The 21,837-nt window shown below is 48.3% G+C and overlaps 1 protein-coding gene across 1 annotated transcript in view; it reads right to left on the bottom strand.

Annotated features, from left to right (window-relative positions):
- Positions 1-15,016: 15,016 nt before the first annotated feature.
- The window catches only part of SORL1 (sortilin related receptor 1), a 33,147-nt gene continuing 26,326 nt past the window's right edge, over positions 15,017-21,837 (bottom strand). Inside the window, exons 39-48 of the mRNA XM_072354714.1 lie at positions 21,284-21,366; positions 20,910-21,006; positions 20,589-20,773; positions 20,171-20,290; positions 19,907-20,071; positions 19,405-19,579; positions 19,090-19,196; positions 18,733-18,925; positions 18,221-18,433; positions 15,017-17,896 (exon numbers count right to left, since the gene is read on the bottom strand). Of these exons, the coding sequence (XP_072210815.1) occupies positions 17,829-17,896; positions 18,221-18,433; positions 18,733-18,925; positions 19,090-19,196; positions 19,405-19,579; positions 19,907-20,071; positions 20,171-20,290; positions 20,589-20,773; positions 20,910-21,006; positions 21,284-21,366 (1,406 nt within the window). The 3' untranslated portion in view covers positions 15,017-17,828. The remainder of the gene's footprint in view (positions 17,897-18,220; positions 18,434-18,732; positions 18,926-19,089; positions 19,197-19,404; positions 19,580-19,906; positions 20,072-20,170; positions 20,291-20,588; positions 20,774-20,909; positions 21,007-21,283; positions 21,367-21,837) is intronic.

Below are 21,837 nucleotides of genomic sequence, written 5' to 3'. Positions count from 1 at the left end.
TCAGCCCTTCCCAGTGTGTCGTGGTGGTGTTAATTCCTCAGGGCTGTGCTAGAGCAGCGTCAGTGCTCAGCCTGAGCTTCAAGTTCAGCTGCTATGATCCTGATCTGTGGTGTATTGCCATTTTCTGCTTGTATCCTATGGTTAGGAGCTCTTAGATGGGAAAAACAACCCTCTGGCTTTCGCCATGCCTCTGCATTGACTGGAGAGGGAGTGTAATAGCTGCTTCACACAAGATGCTGCATTTTTTTAGGTGAATAAAAATTAGATGAGGTGAACCCCAGTCAGTGCTGGGTGGATCCATGAAGAGGTTTTGCATAATGCAGATGTGTTTAATGCTTTCTCAGGAGTCACGGGTCTTAATATACCCCACCTCAGGATGGGACACAGCGTGCAGCAGCTGCTGGGCTGCCTCTGTCTGGGATGTGGCACTGAGTTTTGCACAGGTCACATCCCTGGGGTTGGTGGGCACAAGGGATGTGGCTCTGTGTGTGCATATCTCAGCCCCAATTTACCTTACCTAATAACTGAGCAAGGTGGATAACCTGAACATTCCACCCAGGTGTTTCTTTAGCCATCTTCTTCACACATTGCACTGCTGCATTCTGCTTTAAAGCAATGGATGTGACCCTGCTACTCCAGAGCATTGCATCCACCCACACTGAGCATAGAGGAGTGGCATTGCCCTGCAGCAGCATGCACTGGTGGCCAAGCCCTGTGCATCTATTGCAGATCTCTGCCAGCATGCATCCTGCTGTGCCTGCATCACCACCGTGCACCTACCTGGCTGTTCTGGGTCTGTTCCCCATGCTTTATTGTTGGTGTTCCTACCTCTTGCAGAGGCAGCTATCAAACTGCTGTGCATGCTTTTTATTAGTAGTAGCAGTAGTTTTATTCCTGCTATTTCCAGCAGAACAGCTGCAGGCATCACCTTGCAGCCAGGAGCCTTCCTCAGCCCCAAGCAGGGTTTGCTGCTGCACAAGGGCTCCAGCAGCACTGGACCATGCTCTCAAGTGACTTTAAAAGGGACCGAGGTGAAGAAACCCTTTTTTCTTTATTATTATTATGATGTTGTTTTTTTTTTCAATACCCTGTGGTGCCGAACTGAAATTGCAGCCAGCTTCTATTTTCAGAGGCCTTGCTCAGAGAATGTTTTTATCTGGAGATACAATGACTGTCGCCCTGTAGCCTGCAGTTCCCATGCTGGTGCTGCCAGGCCCCATGAATGCGTGCTTTATGAGCTGCTCTCGCAGGTGTTCGGGGGGCATGTAATCACGGATGAATAGTGGGGGGACACAGAAACTCGAGGCAGGCTTGGCACAGGCAGCTAGGCCAGGCTTTTTTCAGGCTGTGAGAAAGGAGAAAAAGAAGCAAGCAAGCAAAAAAAGCAAAAGTTACAGCACTTTCACTCGGATCCTTTTGTATATGGAGCTGCAGAGCTCGCCCAGCTCCCTCCATTTACACCGACCTTGGTGGAGGTTTGGAAGAGCATTCCATTGTGGGAATGGGGTGGGGATGGATGTGATGATGGCAGTGGTCTCGTCCAGTCTTAGTGATTATGCTCTATGGTTTTTGCCACCCTGCCCAGAGTCAGGCCAGCATCACCCCCAGGTGATGGCTCCTGTTTATGAGTATTATTGCTACTTAAGCATTCTCTGGAAGAGAATAACCCCCAGGATGTGATTGCTTTTATCAGTCAGTGTCAGGTTAAGAGCTATCTATAAAGCAATATACCCTTAAGCTGAAAAGGAAGGCAGTATTTTGGAAAAATATTAATATTCAGGGTGTGCAGCCTCAGCCAGTGTTTTTATTTGCGCTCATATTTTTTCATTGCCTTTCCTTTACACCTCAAGGACACGTTTATGATCTCCTCACGGTATTTCACTTCTGAGGTGATGGTGATGCCTTGAGAAAAAACAGAGCTCACATTAATTTGGCCCCCAAAGCCATGAAAGTGCTTGTGGGATAGGGAAACGGGAGCGCACTCCTTGGATACCCAGCTGTGTTATCAGGAATTTGCCTTTATTTTTGCTTTATGCCTGCAATACCCAACCACGGAAAGGCCTAAGATTGGGGCAGAGAGGCTTTTCTTTAGAAATAAAGGGAGTCAATCACTTCATGCCTCCTGGAAGCAGCAGCCCTGAAAGGTTTGTCCACGATGCACAAATACAGCATGGTACCTCAGCATGCTGGAGGGAAGATTCCATTTGGAAGCCTATGGGGTTGGTGGTAAAGAAGGAACAGAAATGGTTCTCTCTGGCATGCCAACAGGCTCAGAGATGAGTATTGGAGCACCTGCGAGATGGGAATTACCCTGATTTCCATGGATCACATGGATGAAGTCACCACACCTCCCAGTGTTCATGTCCAACATCGTGTCTTCACATCCCTGCTGGATTTCACCCAGGCATCTCAGATGATCTTCCCAGATCATTTTGAAGGCTAATTGTGCCCTTCAGTACACTGAGGGTCCCTGTGTTGTCCACACATTTAATGAACATAATCTCCTTAAGGTCATTATGAAAAGCATTGACACAGGCATATCCAACCCGTGGCCTGCAGGTCACCAGTACATGGGGCACTGTGCAGCAATAGCTCAAGTTATGGAGAATAATGTTATGCATTTTAATGCATCGACTGAACACAGTCCTGTGGACAGAAAAAACAATGCACAGCTGAGCATGAAAAAGGAATCTGAGAACAGGTTTTAAAATTGCCAAAGCATTATCAGACTTTTGGTTTATTTGTGACTCCATTTTCAGTCAACACAAATACAAGACCTGCAAATTTTCTCGTGGGATACACAGAGCTGCAACCAGATATTCGACTCACAAACCTGATCACATTTACTGCACTTTTATAAGCCCTATCTGACCGGAGAGAATCATCCCTCTCTTCACAATCAGCCTTGATCGTGGCAATGCCTTTTGGCCCTATGCACGTTTGTGAACAGCTCTTTGTGACTGGCATGCATTGATGTTTGCTGAACTTGATGGTGACCAAACAGAGGATGTGAGCACAGTGAGGGGTGGGTGGTGCATTTCAGCAGTGATAGCGCATAGCCTCCTCTTGTGCAGACCATTATGAGCACAACATGCAGGCTATGGCTTATTGCTGATGAAAGTGCAGAGTAATGGTGGTGACTGAGCTGAAAACTAGCATTTTGTAGCTGAGAATTTGCTCTATCAAACTGTGTTACTACGCTCATCGTACTTAATGGAAATAAATAGGAGGTATTACTTTCGGAGCAGCCAACATATATGCGTCTTGAGACAATTCCTCTTCAGTGTGGGCTCAGACAAGCCAAAAGGTTGGACAAAGGTTGCTAGCCTTGATAAAGGTAAGGAGAATGGCAACTGTGTGGGTCTGATGCCCCAAATCCATCACCACACACCACCATGAGCCAGCAGCTCTCCCAGATCCTCCCAGTCCCGCTCTGCTTTTCAGATCTATAATAGAATAAAATGAGACCACCCCCGTAGGACGGCAGTGCTGTGAGGTTTTTAAATAGCACCTTTCTGCTGGCAAGCAGCAGGACTGCAGATGTACTTCGGGTGACATTTCCATTCATAAAGATCCACCACAACTCTTGCTTGCTTTACTACACCCAGAGTGGGGGTACGGCTGCCATCTTAATGATGCCCAATTTAAATCTGCACATGATTCACTCAAGCCGTGGGTTTGTAATTCCATGGAGTTATAAAGTTCTTGTTCTGTAATCAGTTGCTTCCTAACTTGAAGTCATCTCAAATTATAAATTGCTTCCCTTAACCAATGCAGAATGCGGCAGCATAATGTCGTGATTGATGCTATAGAGAAAACTCTGGTACAGTTTGCATGCTATCAAATATAATCCTGGTGCAGGTGGGTGACTGAAGCACGGGGTAAAATGCACTTGATTAGATATTTTGTCTCATTCAGGATCCTTTTCTGTGAGCACTGTATGACTAAATGCATATTGCATGAGGGGCCTGTTCCAAACTCCATTGAAAGGCACTGAATGCTGCGCTTTGCATCAGGGTAAAATCTGTCGGGCACGAAGGGATGTCGTGTTTCAGCCTCTTCTAATGACAAGAACAAATGTTTTGCCTGTGATATATGGAGATATTAAGGACAGCAACTCCTTCTGGGAGCCTGGTGATTTGTAGTATCCAGTGCATTCCCATTTTATCAGGTAGACAGTAGAAAGCTAACTGGGATGGAGGGGTCCTTAACAAGGAGGCAGAGCCTTGAGCTCTGCTATAGCCTGTATGGGCAGGGGATGAATCTTGGTGGCCTTTCAAGGGTAATACAACCAAAAGTGTGTTCCTTGCTTCTAGTGCTGCTCCCAATGGGGAAAGGGAATGCAATCAGAAGTCCCCATCTCTGAGACCCAGGGATTTCTCCCAGGGATGAACCAGGAGGTGTGAGGGCTGGGTATGGCAAACAACAGGGTTTGCTCTTTAGAAAACTGGCTTTACCTGGCACGTAGTCCCACACCTCATTGCTGCTGATGGTGGAAAAACAGCACGAGCAGCCACTGCCCCGACTCACACTGCCTATGACAAATGGCATTTAGATGAGCCTTTCCCTCTCTCCGCTCAGCGTTCATGTTTATGTGTGCAGTGCTTCTCCCCCCGGTGCCCCTTCTCCTTCCTCCCCTCTCCTTATATAGCCCAACAGGCCCCAAGGAACACGGGCAGCCAGCCAGCACCCATTGCTCTCGAGAGCCAGCAACGTAGCCAACACCGGGGGCTCCACTGCAGCTATTTGCTGCCTGGTGAGATGCTGTTTGTATAAACACCCAGGCAAATAAATAAACGCAGCGGTTGACACCCTGCAGCCTGCAGCTGGAGGTGCAGACACCCCACTGCAGCTCTCACCAGCCAGCAGCCAACGAAACTTTGCTCCCTGAATGGTGGGTGGGTTCGTTTCCTATTCTGCTCCTCTCCAGCAGAGCTCGAGACCTCCAAGAGGGCTGGGAGGCACATTGCAGTGACTTCCAGCCCCTCTTTGTGCCAGCGTTGCATTATCTGCGGCTTTGCTTCTTTTTCTTCTCCCCTCTTTCTTTAAAAAGCCATAAAACAGCAAGTACCATTGGGATTATTTGGGTTCACTTCAGTTCTGGCATGGCGCTAATAAAAAGAATATATGTTAAAGGGTTTGTTCTCTCGTTTGCAGAGGGAGCCGTCTCACTATGGGAATGAACAGTTAACAACATTTAAATGAGCTGAACTTAGTCCTTTTCTTCCATTGTCTTTGTGCCTTTTGAATCATCTGGAATGGGATTTTCTCTGCTGTCTATTTTCCGGTGCTCTCAAATATTTTACATCAACTGCAGACGGGTTCTGAGCTGTAACCCCATCATCCCCGCACCCCACAGTGCTCTGAGCATTAACAACCACAGCCTCTCATCACCTGGAGCTGCTCTGATTGCAACCTTTGCTGAGCAGGACTTTGTTTTTCCCCCTGCTATTTCCCCCCTCATCCTCCCTAAAGAAAATACAGTGCGGAGACAGGGAGGGCGGTTCTCTCCCCGGTTCCATGTCTGCAGGCGTTTCTGCCTTCATTAATTAAAAATGATAGCAAGGAAGCAAGCGAAAGGTTTTGATCTTTGCGTGGAGGAGAGGCGTGTGGCACTGCTGAACCCTTTCAGGGATGGATCACAACCTCAGCGTGCCGCTGGGATCTCCCAATGCTGCACCTCCCCGGGTGGGATCGGACACGGGGTGGAAATATGTGGTTGCCAGTGGTTGTATGGAGATGGCAAAGGGAGGAGCGGCGAGACAGCAGCGGGGACTGCTCACACGGCAGCGGTTTGGGGTTTATCCTACAGTTGGATGGGTGGAGATGGGAAGCATTAACCCACATTTCCAGCCAGGGGAGAAAAGGGGAAAAGTGCAGGCGGCGTTTTGCGTGGTGTAGCTTTAAGGATCGAGACTGGAACACCTCAAATGAACTCTGCAGCAGACAGCTGAAAAAAGCGCCCTGGCCCCGCTGCCGCCCTGCTCTTCATGATGTCATTTTTCAGGTGTCAGTTTGCTGGAGTGAGATTGGAACAGGCCTTGTTGCTAGGACGTGAACGGCAAAGCTGTGGCCCATTGGCTGCCGCGGGTTTGTCGGGCAGCAAATCAGCACGGAGCAGTCAGCATAGAAATGAGAAGCAGAGGAGCTGCTGGTTGGGACAATTAATGTGTTTGCAGTGTCGGAGCAAACCGTGGTGCAGAGTGCTGCACGGGTGCAATTAAACCCCAAACCTTCCCCAGTGCAGGCGGCTGATGCTGCCCTAATGGCCAGGCTGTGGGTCAGAGCAATTAGCATCACGCTGCCGTCTGCTTGGGTTGGCACTCAGAGCAGGGACGGTTCTCACTCACCCAGCACAGGTTATATAAGGGTTTGATTACCTTCTGCTGGCAGAAATGGAGCAGGTAGAAACGATTTCCTCTGATTTTTTTGGTGGATGTTGTCTACATCCACCACCCGGAGCATCATCCCAGCCTCTGTGTCTCATTGTACCAACACAAAGCTCTGCGGTAGCATGCAGTCCCCTCCATGGTCACCCCTGTGGTAGTGTAGTGCCATGGGGCTATTCGTGGCCCATGGGGAGGTGGGTGCCACTGATGATGTCTTTCCATGGCTGAGTTGCCATCCAGGCCCAAGCTACAGTGCCAGAGCTTTTATTTACACCAGCCCAGGAATGCCTATCCTACCTTCAGAGCATTTGCATCTGCGTCCCCTGTCCAACAAATAGGGGGAAAAAATCAAAATGCAGATTTTTCCTAATATTTCTGTGCAATCAGAGCTCACCCTCAAAGCACTCAGTTAACCACTGCAGCTCCACGGCAGATGTAAGGTGTTATCAATAGGGATGCTGCACACCAAGGCTATGCCATAGCTGTGCATAGGCAGATGGGGGTGGCATTGCCCCGCTTCCCCCATGCCCACATCCCCATCCATCCCCAGTATCCTGGGACACGTCTGTGTGCTGTTTCACCATGCAGAAATAAACTAATATCTGTGTAAGTGATGGGGGAAGAGGGGTTAGAAGACGGAATGCGGGTGCACGAGCCAAAGGCTTGCTGCAGAATCAGGGCAAAAGTCTGGGCTTGTTTATTCTGATGTAAACCCAGAGTAAACCCATGCAATTTTGTCATTCCCTGCTCTGACGCATTACTGTAAATCCTACTTTCGTAACTCTCTCATTATTTATGAGCCCTGCCGCAGTGCTGTATGAGATCAGGGCACAGTTATGCCTGGCCACGTGCGTGTGTTAAGGACCACAAGCGTGTAAGTTTAAGTGGACAAGACAGACAAAAGCAGTCGATCATCTTCGTTTTACAAACAGGGGCATAAGATTACATGATCTGCTTGAAAGCATTCAGGAAGTCGGTGTCTGGTCTGGACAGGAAATGGTTTTCCTGTCTTGAAAAACTTCTCATAATGAAAAAAAAAAGCCCTATTAGACGTTGAGGTGAAGGATTTTGAAGGCAAGAACACACAGCCGCTGTTAGTCCTAAGCTCTGAGCTGTGTTGTTGCCTGTGTAGGCATCTCCTGCATGGTGCGTGGCCAGGTTGCATTTTCCATGTCACTGTTTGTGCTCTGCTTGCTGTTGCAAGATCAGGTAAATGCAATGCTTGGCTATTGATCTGGGAGTAGAAAAAAATGACTTTTGAAGTACTTGAAGATGATGTTTGCTTCTCCAGTCGGCACCAATAATGTCTCAGCCCTGGTGTTGCAGGGAGCAACCTTGTTGGAAGCTCTGTATGTACCATTCAGTAGAGCTGAGCAAGTGTCTCATAAAGAAAGGGAAAGGCAATGAATTAGACTCCAAAGACACACATCAGGGTTCAAAACATCCAAAATGAAAGCCGCAGTGAGTCTGGCAAGGCTTCATATGTTTGAAGCTTGTAACCATTCAGTCCCCTCTGCACCTTTCCCCCTCACATAATGTGATGGCCATTGATGGAATTGAAGGCCAGGTTGGTGGTGTGGTGGCATCAGTGTCACATCCTCGTGCCAAACCCTCACCTCTTCTCCCTGCCCTGATCCCAGCAGGGCGCTGCGTTACCAGGGAGCTGAGTGAAGGAACATATGGGAACGTCACGCGGGTATATATAGCAGAGGAGCAAGAATGGATGCTCTGGGGAACAATAAACATTAGTGTATCTGTGGGGGGAAAGCAAGAATTTCAGCTATTTGTGCTGCTTGGCGGGGTGTTTTCTTCACTAGCAGAGAAAAAAAAAATGAATTAAAAAATAGCTCGTTGACTTGAATTACTCGTTCTGTGAAACCCAGGAGCCGTTCTTAATGTCAAACTTTGTCCCCCAAAAAAAGGCACAGTAAGAAAGAAAGATGTTCTGAATGAGGACGCATTGTGAAAAATGAAGTGAGCAGTGTGGATGGTATCAAGGCTTTGAGTCTGGTTCTGGAGTATCGTGGTGATTGGGTCTTTCTTTTGCTTTAAATCAGATCCAAATTACAGTGTTTCTACTACACAGAATCTCACAGGTAGCTTTTGCTTGTTGGGTCTTTTCCCTCTTTTCCTTTGTTCTTTCTTCTTCTTTTTCTTTTCTTCCCCACCCCCACCCCCCCTTGTTTTATTTCTCTTTCCATTTCCCTTTATCCTTTCTCTTTCCCTTTTCTATTTCCTTTTCCTTTCTTTTTCTCTTTTCTATTTCCTTTCCCCCCTCCCTCTTCCTTTCCCTCTCTCTTTCTTTTTCCCTTTCCTTTTCCCTTCCCCTTTCCCTCTGTTTCCCTTTCCACTTCCCTTTCCCCTCCCCTTTTTTCCCCTCTTCCTGATTCTTTTATATATAAAGAATACCCCACCCTTCTCTGGGGTACATATATTACTCATCAAGGAGCCAGTTCCATGCCCCTCAGCCCTCTGTGTCCTCTCCTTCCAAGGCATGGGGTGCAGTTCCCCAGGGCTCTGTGCAATGCATCCTGCACCAGCACCCAGACCTGCTGCTTCCTATGTGTGGTTATTGCAGTGGGTGAAGCCGGTTAGGAAACTTCTCGACTCATTCCTGGGCAAGCTGGAAAACGATCCCTGCTCTGTACAGTGAAGGATGTTATCTACCCTGCCCCATAATAAATCGAGAGAGGGGCTGGGGGTTGTCATCTGGTCTGGATTAGCATTGCTCTGCCTTGACTGTGCTCGCCAGGTGAGGACGTGGCTGTATGGGGAGGTCCCTGAGGTACAAAGGCAGCATTGAGCACCTCCACTTTGGGGAAGGAAAGAAGCCAAGAAAGGAACGGGACAGCTTGCAGGGAATCTTAAATGACATTAATTGAAATCTTATCGCTTTCTTCATCTTAAGGTGAACCCAGGGCACAATAAAGAGCAATTATCTGCCATCTTTCTTCATCTGTCCCAAGTGTGGGGAGGGAACGGTATATCCATCACTCTTTCTGCCTTTCTACACATTTTTTTTCCTTTCCTCCTGCAGACAATGCGATATATTTACAGACCTGTCACCTCTGCAAACCCCTCCTTCCACAGGAGAGCTGAACAAAAGCATGTGAAAGCAACAGAGCTGGGGAAAGAGAGGGGGGCAATAGGAAACTGGAACCAGAATAACAATGTGGGCTGCAGCAGTCACAAAGCCACTCATAGGGCTGTCCCATGCCCAGCTCCAGTGTGCCTGATGCTCTGAGTCCCAAAGCAGTCACTGTGGTGTTGGAAGGGATCAAGGACAAACAGCTCTCACCGCTGTAGTTTTGGTGTAGGGAGGAAATGTTATCAGGCTGTAATAGGAAAATAAGGCCAAAACCTCCAGGTCTTGGCTGGTAGAAAGAGGAGCAAAAAAGCCATTCTTTGGCCATAAGAAAAGCTGGGTTTCTCTATCATCGCTCGCTTCCTTGTGTTTCATCTCTGTGTGCCTCAGTTTCCCTCCCTGTGAGCTCACAGCCTCACCTGTGTCCATCACCCACAGCCCAAGGGCTGCTATGGGCTGCACAGATTTGTCCCCACCACAACCCGTGTGGTCGGCAGGAGGGCAGGCACAGCTCTGCGTGGGGCCACGTCCCCATCCCCAACCTCTCAGAAGAGAAGCAGCATTTTTTTTACTCCAAGGCCGCGCCGCTCTCTGACAGTAAATCGATGCTACTGTAAACACAGGAACAAAGGAGCCTGCACAGGAGAGGGGGACAGAACAAGGAAAAGGGAGAGATGGAAAGCTGATAAGCAACCAAAGCTGAAACAATGTTGGGAAAAGCTGAATTGCTTCAGCACCTATTCATACCTCAGCTGGAGCTGCTCACCAGCCCGTTCCCAAGGCCATCAAGGAAGGGGTGCCCACAGTGGGTTGGGTGCAAGGGGAGAGCTGAGAGAAGTGGGCACGCAGGGAACAGTGAGGTGGTGTCACCATCTCATTGATCCTGTTGCTTCTGCAGTGCATGTAGGTTCCCTTTAGTTCCGCTGGGAGGGGATACCATGGGAAACTGGGGCTTTATGAGCCAAGAGCTGTGGCTTGCTTCTGTCCAGCTCTGTAGTGAAAGAGCAGCTTTGGAGCCTGGCATGATTGAATCTGTGATGGTGTCTGGCTGCCCATACCAAGGGCTCACTGAGGTGTGGGTTTGGGGTTTAATCCATTGCATATTGGCCAACAAAACCACGGGATTTTGTTTAAGATCATGTTGATCAACATGGCAGGAATACAGGTTTCCACAAGCAGTCATTAGCCAGGAGAGGTTCACGTTGGTTAATAGAAATAATTCCTTATCCAAAAGAGTGTTAAGGTGTTGGCACAACTGCCCAGGGAGGTGGAGGGGGGGGTCACTGTCCCTGGAGGTGTTCCAGAGCCATGGGGATGTGGTAGTGAAGGACATCAACAGTGGGCATGGTGGGATGGGCTGGGCTCAGAGATCTGAGAGGTCTCCTCCAAGCTTAATGGTTCCATGGTTCCATGATGTAGTGGAACCTGCTTGGATATTTTGCTGGGAGCACATAACATCTCAGCCTTCAGTGGAGGCTGCATTTCTCTGGGCACTTGGGATTTAAGTATGTTTGTTTTCTAACTGTTCTTGGGAAGGTTGCATGGAAGAGCTTTTATGAATGATCCTGACTGGGGAGAGGGGAGATCAGTGCATGCAGCTTGGTCCTCAAGCCCCTCCACCTAGAACAGCACTAAATGTAATCCCCAGCATGGCAGTGGTTGGGCTTAATGGAAGCACTCGGAGTGCCGGAGCTCCTCAGGTTAAAGGCTGTGTGTACAGTGAGTTAAAAAAGCAAACAAGGTGTGTTTTGCTATAGCTGTCTTCTTATTATTCCAGTGGGAGAGAAATCTGGTAGTTGAGATGATCGTTTCTGAATACGTCAGCCACATAAGGCACACCATTTGATATATGATGGTAAAGTAGCACAAGCAGGTTTCATAACTATGCACGCGTCTCTCTTAGCCATGGGAAACATCAGCAATTTTAGCAGGCCTGAAAGGTGGAGGGAGGTGAATTTAATACAGTACAAAAATAAAGGTAATCCCAACAAAAGACAAGCGTGGAGCGGTTACCAGAGTCACCACGGGCAGAGACAGTGCATGTTTTGTGTCCAACAATAGCGGCGTACGTGACTTGAAACGCTCCTTCCTTATAAAACCAAATACCCTCTGGTTTGGCTTATTAGCACTAATCTTCAAAGGGAGGCACAGAGCTGAGGTTCCCTGAGCTCAGACCTGGGAGTTCAGCTCTGCTCTCTCCACAACGTGCCAGTGTGGCCCACATCAGACCGTGGACACCAGCTTTAACCTGCTGTGTTTCCACCCGAAGTGCCCAAAGCTGTGCAGAAATCTGCCTCCGTTGCGTGGTTTACATGCCAGAGTGCTGCAGTTGAACTTGCACTGACTCTGCGCTGAGTACATCGGGTTAAATGGACTATTACAATGGCAGGAGCTCATCTGGAACTAATAATTTTTGAGGCCACCAAAAAGTAAAAAAAAAAAAAAAAAAAAGAAAAAGGAAAAAGAAAAGAAAAGAAAGAAAGAAAGAAGCGTGGGGGGAGGAACGGTGGTGAGTTTGGTGGCCGGTGCTTAAAGCTTCTGCTGCCATCTACTGCACGTGGATGGCAGCGGGACCGGCGGCGAGCTCGAAGCTGAGGCTGCAGAACAGGTTAAAGGCGAAGGATGGGAGCTGGAGGCTGGGAGCTGCCCCCCAGCTGTGCCCCCAGCCCCGGCTCACAGCACCGCGGAGCATTGGGACGAGATGCCGCAACCCCCCATCGCGATGCTGCTGTGATGGTGGCAGGTCTCAGCCCCGCTCGCTCGGCGCTGTCAAACCTCACTCGGGCTTTTGGCTCCACGCTACGGGAGCGCTAACAAAGCTCTCCTCAACCTCACTCGAATCAAACGACCTCGGGCACACATCATCTGTTTTGCCTCAGAGCGCAGCACAGAGGCGGGTGCTGGTGGCAGACCCACGCGCTGCAGCCAGCTCAAGCATTACGGTGCTTGCCGGCCTGGCAAGACAATAAAGAGAGCCTGTTTGTTTATGATGGCCGGGCTCTAGCAGGTCCCTGGCATGGTCTCCAAGAGCAATGCATTCGAATCCCTTTCTCAGTTTTCTCTCTTCCATCTCTCTGGGCTGCCTCGTGTTCTTTGTGCCTGTTCTCCCAGGAGATGTGGTCTCGAAACAAATAGCTCACCAGCGCTGCGGCTCTTGGTTGCGAGGTTAAATAAGTTTAGGAGGAAAAAGTACATTGGAGATGGTGCTGATCCAAAGGAAGGAGCCAAGCACACCATTGTCTTGAGGAGCTCAGAGCCCGCCGCAGTCGTTTCCTGGGTACATCAGCATGTTGGCGAGGAGTTGCATGTAGCTCCTGCAAAGTGGAACTGGATTAAAAGTAATGCTGCTCTTGTGACAAAACAAACAGCTGGGAATTGGCCTCTGGGCTTCTGTTCCTGGCTTTATGAGGGAGCTCGGCACTATAGGGGAAAGGGAAGCTGTGGGATTCACAGAGCCAGGGAGGATGCTTGGGGTTGGGGCAGCCCTGCTGAGAGCATCACTGCAGTGCCATTCTCTGCCTGGGTGAAGGAGGGATGGGGGAACCCTCTCAGCCTGGATGTGTTGTAAGGGAGGAGCCCCAGTTCCTTCTCCTGTCTGGGATCACAGAATCACAGAATCACAGAATCACAGAATGACCCGGTTTGGAAGGGACCTCAAGGATCATGTAGTTCCAACCCCCCTGCCTAGCAGGGCCACCAAACATACGCCTTTACTAGATCAGGTTGCCCAGAGCCCCGTCCAACCTGGTTTTGAACACCTCCAAGGACGGGGCATCCACAACCTCCCTGGGCAGCCTGTTCCAGGACCTAACCACTCTCCTAGTAAAGAACTTCCCCCTAACATCCAACCTAAATCTTCCCTCTTTTAACTTAAAACCATTTCCCCTAGTCCTGCTATTATCAGCCCTTTCGAAGAGTTTGCTCCCCTCCTGGGAGTAAGTTCCCTTCAGGTATTGAAAGGGATCTCAAGGTTGGGGTGATGCAAAGTGCTCCAGAAGCCGTTCTCACAGTGAGGTGGGAATGAAAATGTGCCGAAAAATCCAGTGCAGCTGGATCAGGTTGTGAATTCTTTCTCAGAGGGTGTCTGCTTCCCTCCACGAGCAACAGAGATCCAGGGAAAGTCAACATTCCCCTTGGCTCCTGGAGCTGGGTGGTTGGGTGATGGGAATGCCACGCTTAGTCCACCTTTGCCTCTGACTCTCCATCCCTAAAACACATTCCCTTCCTGCACAGAGGGTGTCAGATGGCAGCAGGCTTCAGGGTGTGTTTATTTAACTGCCACTCAGCTCACAGCCCCACTCCCCATTCACTGGCTGTCCTCCTGGCCTTCCTCCCCACATGGCTGTCTAGTTGTCATCATCCTCCATTTGGGAAGCAGTGGGAGGAGTTCCAGCCAGCCCCAGGAAGGTGCTCAAACCAAATAGGAGGTCAGGACCTGGGCAGGATGATGCTTCCAGGCACTGGGTGAGCTCAGCCATGAGGATCTGGAGGATGTGGGCTTCTGAGTGCTGATAATTCACAGGGAAGAAAGAAAAGTGCATTGGAAGAGCCCGGGCTGATGTTTTTTCTCATGTCCCACACTTGGCAGGTTGAGGGGCTCGTGGCAGGGCAGTGATGGTTAGCATGGATGGTTAGCACAGCAATTTCCTTCCCACAGACTGTTCCTTCCCTCCACAAAGGAGGGGCTGGGCTATCTAGGAGCTCTTGGCTCCCCATCCTAAATTCCAGCTTGCGTTCTGCTGTGAAATATCCTCAGTTATTTCATCTTTCCTGCCGAGAAAGGCTAAACATAACCGTTCAGGAGTCTGGCGTGAGGAACTTGGGTTGCTTACTCAAAAGAGAAGCACTGAGCCAGACCTTCAGCTGCACTCACTCAACATCAGAGTGCATCTATTTGGTGAAATGCTTAACACCCACTGGGAAGGGCTTCTGCAAGTCATAGCAGCATAGAATCGCTTGAGATGGAAAGGACCTTTAAAGGCCATCTGGTCCAACTCCCCTGCAAAGAACAGGGACACCCACAGCTCCATCAGGGTGCTCACTGGAGATGTCTCTGTCCTGACCGTGTGCCTGGCTGCCTTGGAGAGAGGAGTGGGTGCATGGGAACGAGGTGTCACTTCTCGTACCTCCAGGGGGAGAGATCTGTTTCAGCAACGACAGGGAAAAGTCAGCTTCATTCATGAGGAAGGAAGCAATGGGGGGAGGAAGGAACGGCTGTTTGTTAATGTTGCCTTAAGCTAAACATTAATGAAGTGCAACACTTAAGATGCTTGCGTGCCTCAGCGACGTCCACCATGCTCACATGTTGCCTTTCTAATTATGTAGGTTAAAGCATGAGGTATGTGTGAACAGACTGCTGCCTGCTCATTACCTCTCTGTGAGTCGTAACTCTGCTTTGCCTGTAGCTGCCGGGGTGTCAGGTGTGCTTGCCAACAGCAATGGGAAAGCAGTGGCATCTTGTGCAGCACGGGAACGGGATGCAAAAAGCTGGTTCAGAGGAACGCTTTGCCTTTTATTGCATGAAAGGCTCACTAATGATTTTGGAAACCAGGAGCTGTTTTATTCACCCAGTCCATTTTTATTATTAAGTTGGGGGGGGGGGGGGAAGAAAAAAAAAACAGACAAAGAATTCCTTCAAAATTGTGCAATAATAACGCAGCAGAAATCAGTGAATGGAGGAAAAAAAGGAGACACGGAGTAGCAATTCAAACAGTACAGTATTAAACATCACTCAAGGAACCTGATTAGAAGTGGATTCTACTACCGGCTTCACCAGGCTGCTTGGAGCCCACCATAAGGCTGTCACTGTTAGGGCTGTACCAGGAGCTCTCAGGACCCCGGAGTAAATAACTCCATGACACCCAGTCTGTTCTGAAGTCCATTTGAAAGAGATTGAAAGTCGTTTGGGGAAACGCCATTTGGGTCTTTCCTGAATGGAGTTTTACTTTTCTACCTGTGAACTGCTGAAAGTCTGCCTCTACAAATAAAGGTTTCACATCTTGTGACCTCTGCTCTGACCTGAGAGCACTAAGGACCTTTACAACCTCAGTTTGTTGTTCAAATGGACTTAAGAACACCAGCCAGCATCTCCAGTGGGCTCAAACACAGGTACCAGAAGCTCGCCCCAGCGCCTGTGCCTCCCATACCCTTTTTCTCCTTACAGATCCCAACATTTCTCTGGGTTTCCATCAGGTCAACCCAGGCTACCTCCCAGAAGGGAAAGGATTCACGTTCCATTGCATCAAGCTACTGAAAAAATAAAAAGATAAATTAAAAGAAAAAGGAACAAAATATGCATCCACATCCATGTACCGTATGTACACCAGAGCCCTCCCGCCCCATATACATCTCCGTGAACAAGATTCCGTGCTTCAAAAGTTCATAAAAATAGACAATTTACCCAGAACTGCATCAATCCCACCCATTCCCTGCCTGGAGCTTAGACTTCTCTATTTATATATAAAATACACTAGCCCTGTAAAGTTGCTTTGCTGAGAGCACAGCGGGGATTTTTGCACTGTGAGGGAGTGCCTGGGCATTGCATTGCAGTGATCAGAAGTGCAGGAGCTCTACACAAAGGCAAGGGCTGCAGTGCACAGGCCCTCACTGCATTGCACTGGGGGCATTTTTGGATGCTGGTATTCCAGCAGACCGCCTCCTGGCAGCGCTCGCAGCATCACAGCACAAAGGAGCCTTTCATTGTGGCCAGAGGTGACCCATCCCCAGCTGAAAGCATCCAGCCGAGGGATTGCTGCAGAATGCAAAGTGGCTACAAGGTTCCCCTTTGGCATCTGCCTTCTGCAGCCCTCCCTTGAGCAGAGTTTTCCATGCTGGGTCGAACTACTCAAGATTTTTGCCCCAAAACAGTGCCTGACCCTCAAACACTGTACAAGTATTGCAACTTGGCCAGCCTGCTGCTGCTCCTAAAATCTGGTCCCAACTCTAAGGGGGAAATCTGTCACTGAGGATGAGAACACCAGTAATTAAAAATAGAGTCAGTATTTCTATAGCGTATCAAACCCTACAGAATCTCAATGCTTTATACATCTTCTATAAGTGAAATTAAACGGGTCGGTTGCGTATCAAAACATAGTTGGCCTCTCTTGTTTCATCTGTAGGAAGACTGCAGTTTACACAGCAAAAATACTTTGGGTTTAAACCAAGGAACCAGTATGACAAGACAGCGTGCTCTCTTTGCATTGGCACGGAGCTCCTGGGCTTTGCATATATAGAGTATGGCCGAGACTCAGCTGTGGGCACCCGCTCATATCGCGCTCTTGGGTTGGCAAGTAGTGGGACTGGAGGGGAGATTCACCTAAACAATAATCTCAGTGATGGGAAAGAGACATTTCTACTGCTCTGTAGCCAGTATTATGTCTATAGCACGTGTGGCATGATGAGTGATAGGGATATATTATAGATATGTTATTCAGAAGCAGAAGGTGCAACCGCAGCTACTTGTAGGAAACGATGATGAAGGAAAGCGAAGCCTGTTGTGGGATGGGTGGAGATGCATGGTACCTGCAGCTCTGTGACTGCAGAGCTGGCGGAGGTCCCCTTCCATCCCTCCAACATCTTCCCACCTCGAGCAGCAACACGGGGAAAGCTTTCCTGGGAACGAAGTACTAAGGCGGTGGTAGTTTCTCACATTGACATTGCTGACATGAATTACAGACTGATTACACCACGGCCAGCAGGTCGGCAACTGCTGAGAGAGCCTCTGAATGAGAGGAAGAACACGTGAAACTAAGGATTGCTATTCGCGTGGCAGGAACAACGGTGGGGATGCCAAGATGCTACTGCCTCGCAAGATAAAGTGGCACATGTCCTACACAACAACGTGTACAACGTCTGACGGCTTCAGAAATCTGTTCTCGAGCAGATTTCCCAATAAATTAACACAACAAAAAATTACTTCATATAAAGCAAAGTCCAAAGGATTATTAATTCTTTAAGTAAAAGCAAAACCTTCAGGGACTGTATTACTTCTCTCTCTCTCTACATATATAATCTCCTGAATTTTTGTAAAATAAATTTATTCTTGTCTTAGAAAAATAAATTGAGTAGCCAATTTAGTCAACAGAAAATATCTCACAGACTTAAAAGCATGCCCAGCAAGCATAGCCTTGTAAGACTAAATCAATGTTAAATCAAAGCAATTTGTTACGAAACCAAACTCGTTTGCAATTCACAGTTGATTACTACAAAGTGTTTCTTCCATTTTTTTTTTGGCCCATAGAAAAATAACGTATTGCAACTCAAAGTGCATTTTTTTTTAAAATAAACAATCGACTATTTTTTTCTTATCAAATAAAATATTTACACCATTTGGTTTTTACAGTCAGAAACGCGCTTCACGCGATGACCATGGGGACGTCATCTGAAAATCCAGTTATCATGGGAGCCTCGTCATCCTCATCTCCTGGAAAACAAACCATCATGTGGCTCTTACTGGTTGCTGTCCAGGTTTTAATGAATTTTCATCAGAGGGGGATGTTTAAGTGAAGCTACTAACAACATACGCCCTGGGACAGGTTTATAGATCTTAGAATCAGATCAAACCCAGAAGGATTTTTACATTAAAGACGCCCCAAAGAATGATAAAGGATTTAGGTCGTGTGTTGATGTGGGGTACCTGAGATCCCAATTCAGACCCCATGAGTTATGCTAGGATGCTGGTCAGACCTGATGATCCTAAGGCTCTTTCCCAACCTCAGCAATTATACAGCTCTTTGATTCTACATACCTAAGTCGTCCCCTGATGAGAAGATGGCCGAGCCCAGGCGGGAGCTGTAGTGGCTGTTGGCGAAGGCAGTGAAGCTGCTCTGCAGCCGGCGGTGCCTTGTATAGAGCACCACAAAGCCAGCCCCCAGAGCCACCAGCAGCAGGAACAGGATGGGGACCACAATGGCAGCCACATCAGTGGATCTGCCCATTTTGGATTCAGAGGAGTCTTCACCTACAGAGCAGGGAAGCAGGGAAGAACCACTTGTAACCGACATGACATTTCTCCCGATGCTACTTGTGCAGTGTTCAAAGGCTGTGGGTTTTTGTGGAACAAACCCAACCCAAATGCATCCAACTTGCTAACGTTTCCATCCTACGACTTCAGGATGGTTTCTTTTATACAGACCTGCTAGGATGCAAAGCCACCAAGTGGCCATTTGTATAATACTCCACTATCTCCTGTTGGGTCCGTACTTGAGGTTTTTGTTAGTAGTGTTCATGGAGGAAAAGGGGGCTGTGCCAGTGACTTACCAGCTCCCAGCTCATCATAGAGAAGCGTGGCCAGCTCCCCACACATCTGCCCACCATACAGACACCTGGCCCGGACTGCAAAGGAGTAATTGTGACCTGTCTTCAGGTTGGAAACTTTGAAGAAGTTCTCAGTGGTGTTCCCAAGATAGGCCGTGCGGTTCACCAGGCTGTCAAACATGAGAACCTCGTAACCCTGAGTGGGGTGAAAACAACAACAAGGCCCGTCAGGGACTCTCGGGGAGCAGAGCATCCTGTTCTATTTACAGGGTAATGTCAGGAGCCTTGCAAGCAACTCCACTCCCAGCATTAAGGAAATGCTGCCTGTAGGATGGGGGTGAGTGTCCCAGTGCTCCTTACCCGGCTCTCGTTGAAATTGCTTTCCTTTAAAGCCAAACTCTTCCAAAAGAGCAGAATGTGATCATTTTCTGCTATAATTTTTAAGGCATCCGGTGCAGAGAGTGGAACTGCAAATGAGAGAAAACAGGAGGAAGGTTAGGTTGGAACAGGAGCGCCACTTGTTTTCTGGTTGAGAAAACAGCAAGGGGGGCACTTCTGAAAGGGGTGGGGGGCTTTAATTGTCAGCATAGTGCTGTGCTGGAGGGTATGGCTAGTAGGGTCTGCTGGCGGGTTTTACAACAGGATGGCATCTCGTATCAATACTTGTTCCTTTACCCGTGTTAATCATCATGCTGGATTCTTTGCTCATGTTTCCCAGTTGAACAATCACATGGTATTTGCCTCCTGGTTCGAGTTTCTTAATGGTGTACTCCACCGTGCTGTTCCGCGTTTTCACTTTGTAGATTTTATCTGTTTTTCTTACTAAATCTTTAACTGCAACAGCGTACAACTGAAGGGGAGAAAAGGCAGGCACAGTGAATGACAGGTCTCAATTTCCTAGCAATCCCATATGATGTTAGGACATCAGACTGGGGGGTAAAAATGGCATTAAGCCATGCCTGTACTCTACAGAAACCTGGCATACAGTCAGACCAGTGAGCAGAGATGCAATGCAAACCTGTGCCATGTCAGAGTTTCTACTCTTTCCAGAAAGATTTAAACCTTTGCTGCTACAGCCTGGGGACCAGCTTAGGAAGGGTAAGTTGATGATGGGGCAGGGATCTGTCAGTGAACCAGGGCTTTGTGTGCAAAGGAAGAGAAGGCTTTGAGGTCCTACCATGTCCTGGTCAGGTGAATCGTAGGGAGATTCCCACTTGATGGTGGCAAAGGTCTTGCCTGTGAGCACTGCATGGAGGTGCCTCGGGGGCAGCCTGTTGTCAGGGATCATCTTCACCACGACGTAGTCAGACGGTGGCCCTTGGTAGGGAGACATCACACGGACCTTGAAGGGACGACCCAGCAGTTAGTGCAGTGCCTTCAGGCTTCAGTGCCAAATGTGAGCCCATCATGGGGGTGGGAGGGGATCAGAGAAGCAGCCTACCAAGAATAGGTACTGCTCGTCCCGCTGCACAATGACAGTGGCATTGTGGAAGGATGTGGTGGTGTTGTGAGGGCTCCTGTAGAGCTCAAGGAAGGACGTAGCATAGAAGATGCCATAGACCTGCAGAGGAGAGGACAAGAGGGATGGTACAAAGCTTGTCATGGCACGGAGCTCCCACCCAAACCTTGGTGTGCTTCTGTTCTTTAGGGATATGTTTCTCCTGGGCCCAAGTTTAGCTCTGATCCGCCAACCAGGTTGACCAGCAGCCCCCTCCTTTGAGTAAGGTCCTCACCTGAGGAAGAGTCATCAGTTGGAACTCAGTCCCAACAAACAATCCCGTTCTAAAACGCTTCATGTTTCTAAGCTCTGAGCCAGACCCCATTCCAGTGAGTGAGAAAAGAGAACCTCAGGGCCTTACAACATCCCTCGGACCGGTCCAAGTACACTCCACTGCTGTCTGGTTGATGGCTCTGGCCTTGAGACTTGGTGGGATGGGTCTCGTCCCGCTGGTCACAATGTGCACAAAAGACAGAGGGCTGTCACCTAGCTCTGTCTTAGCCCATGCAGAGATTTCATAGGGAGTGTGAGCTGTCAGGTTGGCCACTGAGCAAGGAAAGAGATTTGCACTGTTAGGTGAAGCATGGTGAAAGCATCAGGAAACGATCAGCAGCATTAAATGGCCTCAGACACCCTCCATTTGGGGGTGACCAAAGTAAAACTTTACACCTAAACAATTTACCTTTTTGGACTGACTTTTCTCCTTCTATGGTCAGAGTTCTTCTTTCCTGCCTGTGTGCATCAAATGTCCAGTAGATGTTGACAACGTAACCGCTGACCTGTCAAGCAGCGATGGCACACGATATGAACTGACGTAAGCTCAGCTATTTTGGATGCAGTGAAAGAGTCATCACTTATGTCTTTAAGTCATATTTTCCGTCCTAATTAAGAGAGCTGGGACAGCTGATGAGTAGCAAGTAATGAATGGGAATGGAATAATTAGTTTCAAAAAATGACTGCAGTACTTAACTGGGTGATAGCTTACCCCATCCAGTATTTGCCACTCATCCAGTTTTTCTACTACTGATGTTTGAGAAGCAAAAAATACAATTTTACCTTGATATTAGTATTCATTTTTAGGCTGAAGCTTATGGAGTCCTCAGTGTAGCCCTCAATGCGTATGACAGGTGGAGGAATGACTGGAAGGAAAGGGAGAAATGGCTGTTATTGCAATCCCAAGAAACTTCATAGAGAGTTCTGATGGCTCTTCTACCTCCGCTTTCCAGCGCTCTCCAATGATCAGGTGCTCCCATATTTCACACAATCATGGATTCTGCATTTTTAGTAGCATGATGTTTTCTTTCCTTTCTTTGTCAACACCGCGAGCATGCACTTTTATCTAACAAACTAGAAAGCAGGCAATTCTGACATCAGAATGCAGACTAGGAGAAAGTCTTGTCAGGAATACAAATGACTTCAAAAGGCTTATCAAACAGCACTTCAGAGGGAAACAATTTATTGCCTTGTTTGAGTTTACCTACTGTCAGACCACAACACAGCAAGAGTTTCTGAGGAACCTCAGTAGTCTTTTAGGGCTTAATCTACAGGAAATGCAGCAACCATCACAATCACAAGCAAGAAGAAGATGAATTAGCATGCATTTTCTCAGT

The sequence above is a fragment of the Excalfactoria chinensis genome, chromosome 21 (genome assembly GCF_039878825.1).
Source record: "Excalfactoria chinensis isolate bCotChi1 chromosome 21, bCotChi1.hap2, whole genome shotgun sequence".
Classification (NCBI taxonomy): Eukaryota; Metazoa; Chordata; class Aves; order Galliformes; family Phasianidae; genus Excalfactoria; species Excalfactoria chinensis.
This window is presented reverse-complemented; position numbering and strand designations above follow the sequence as displayed.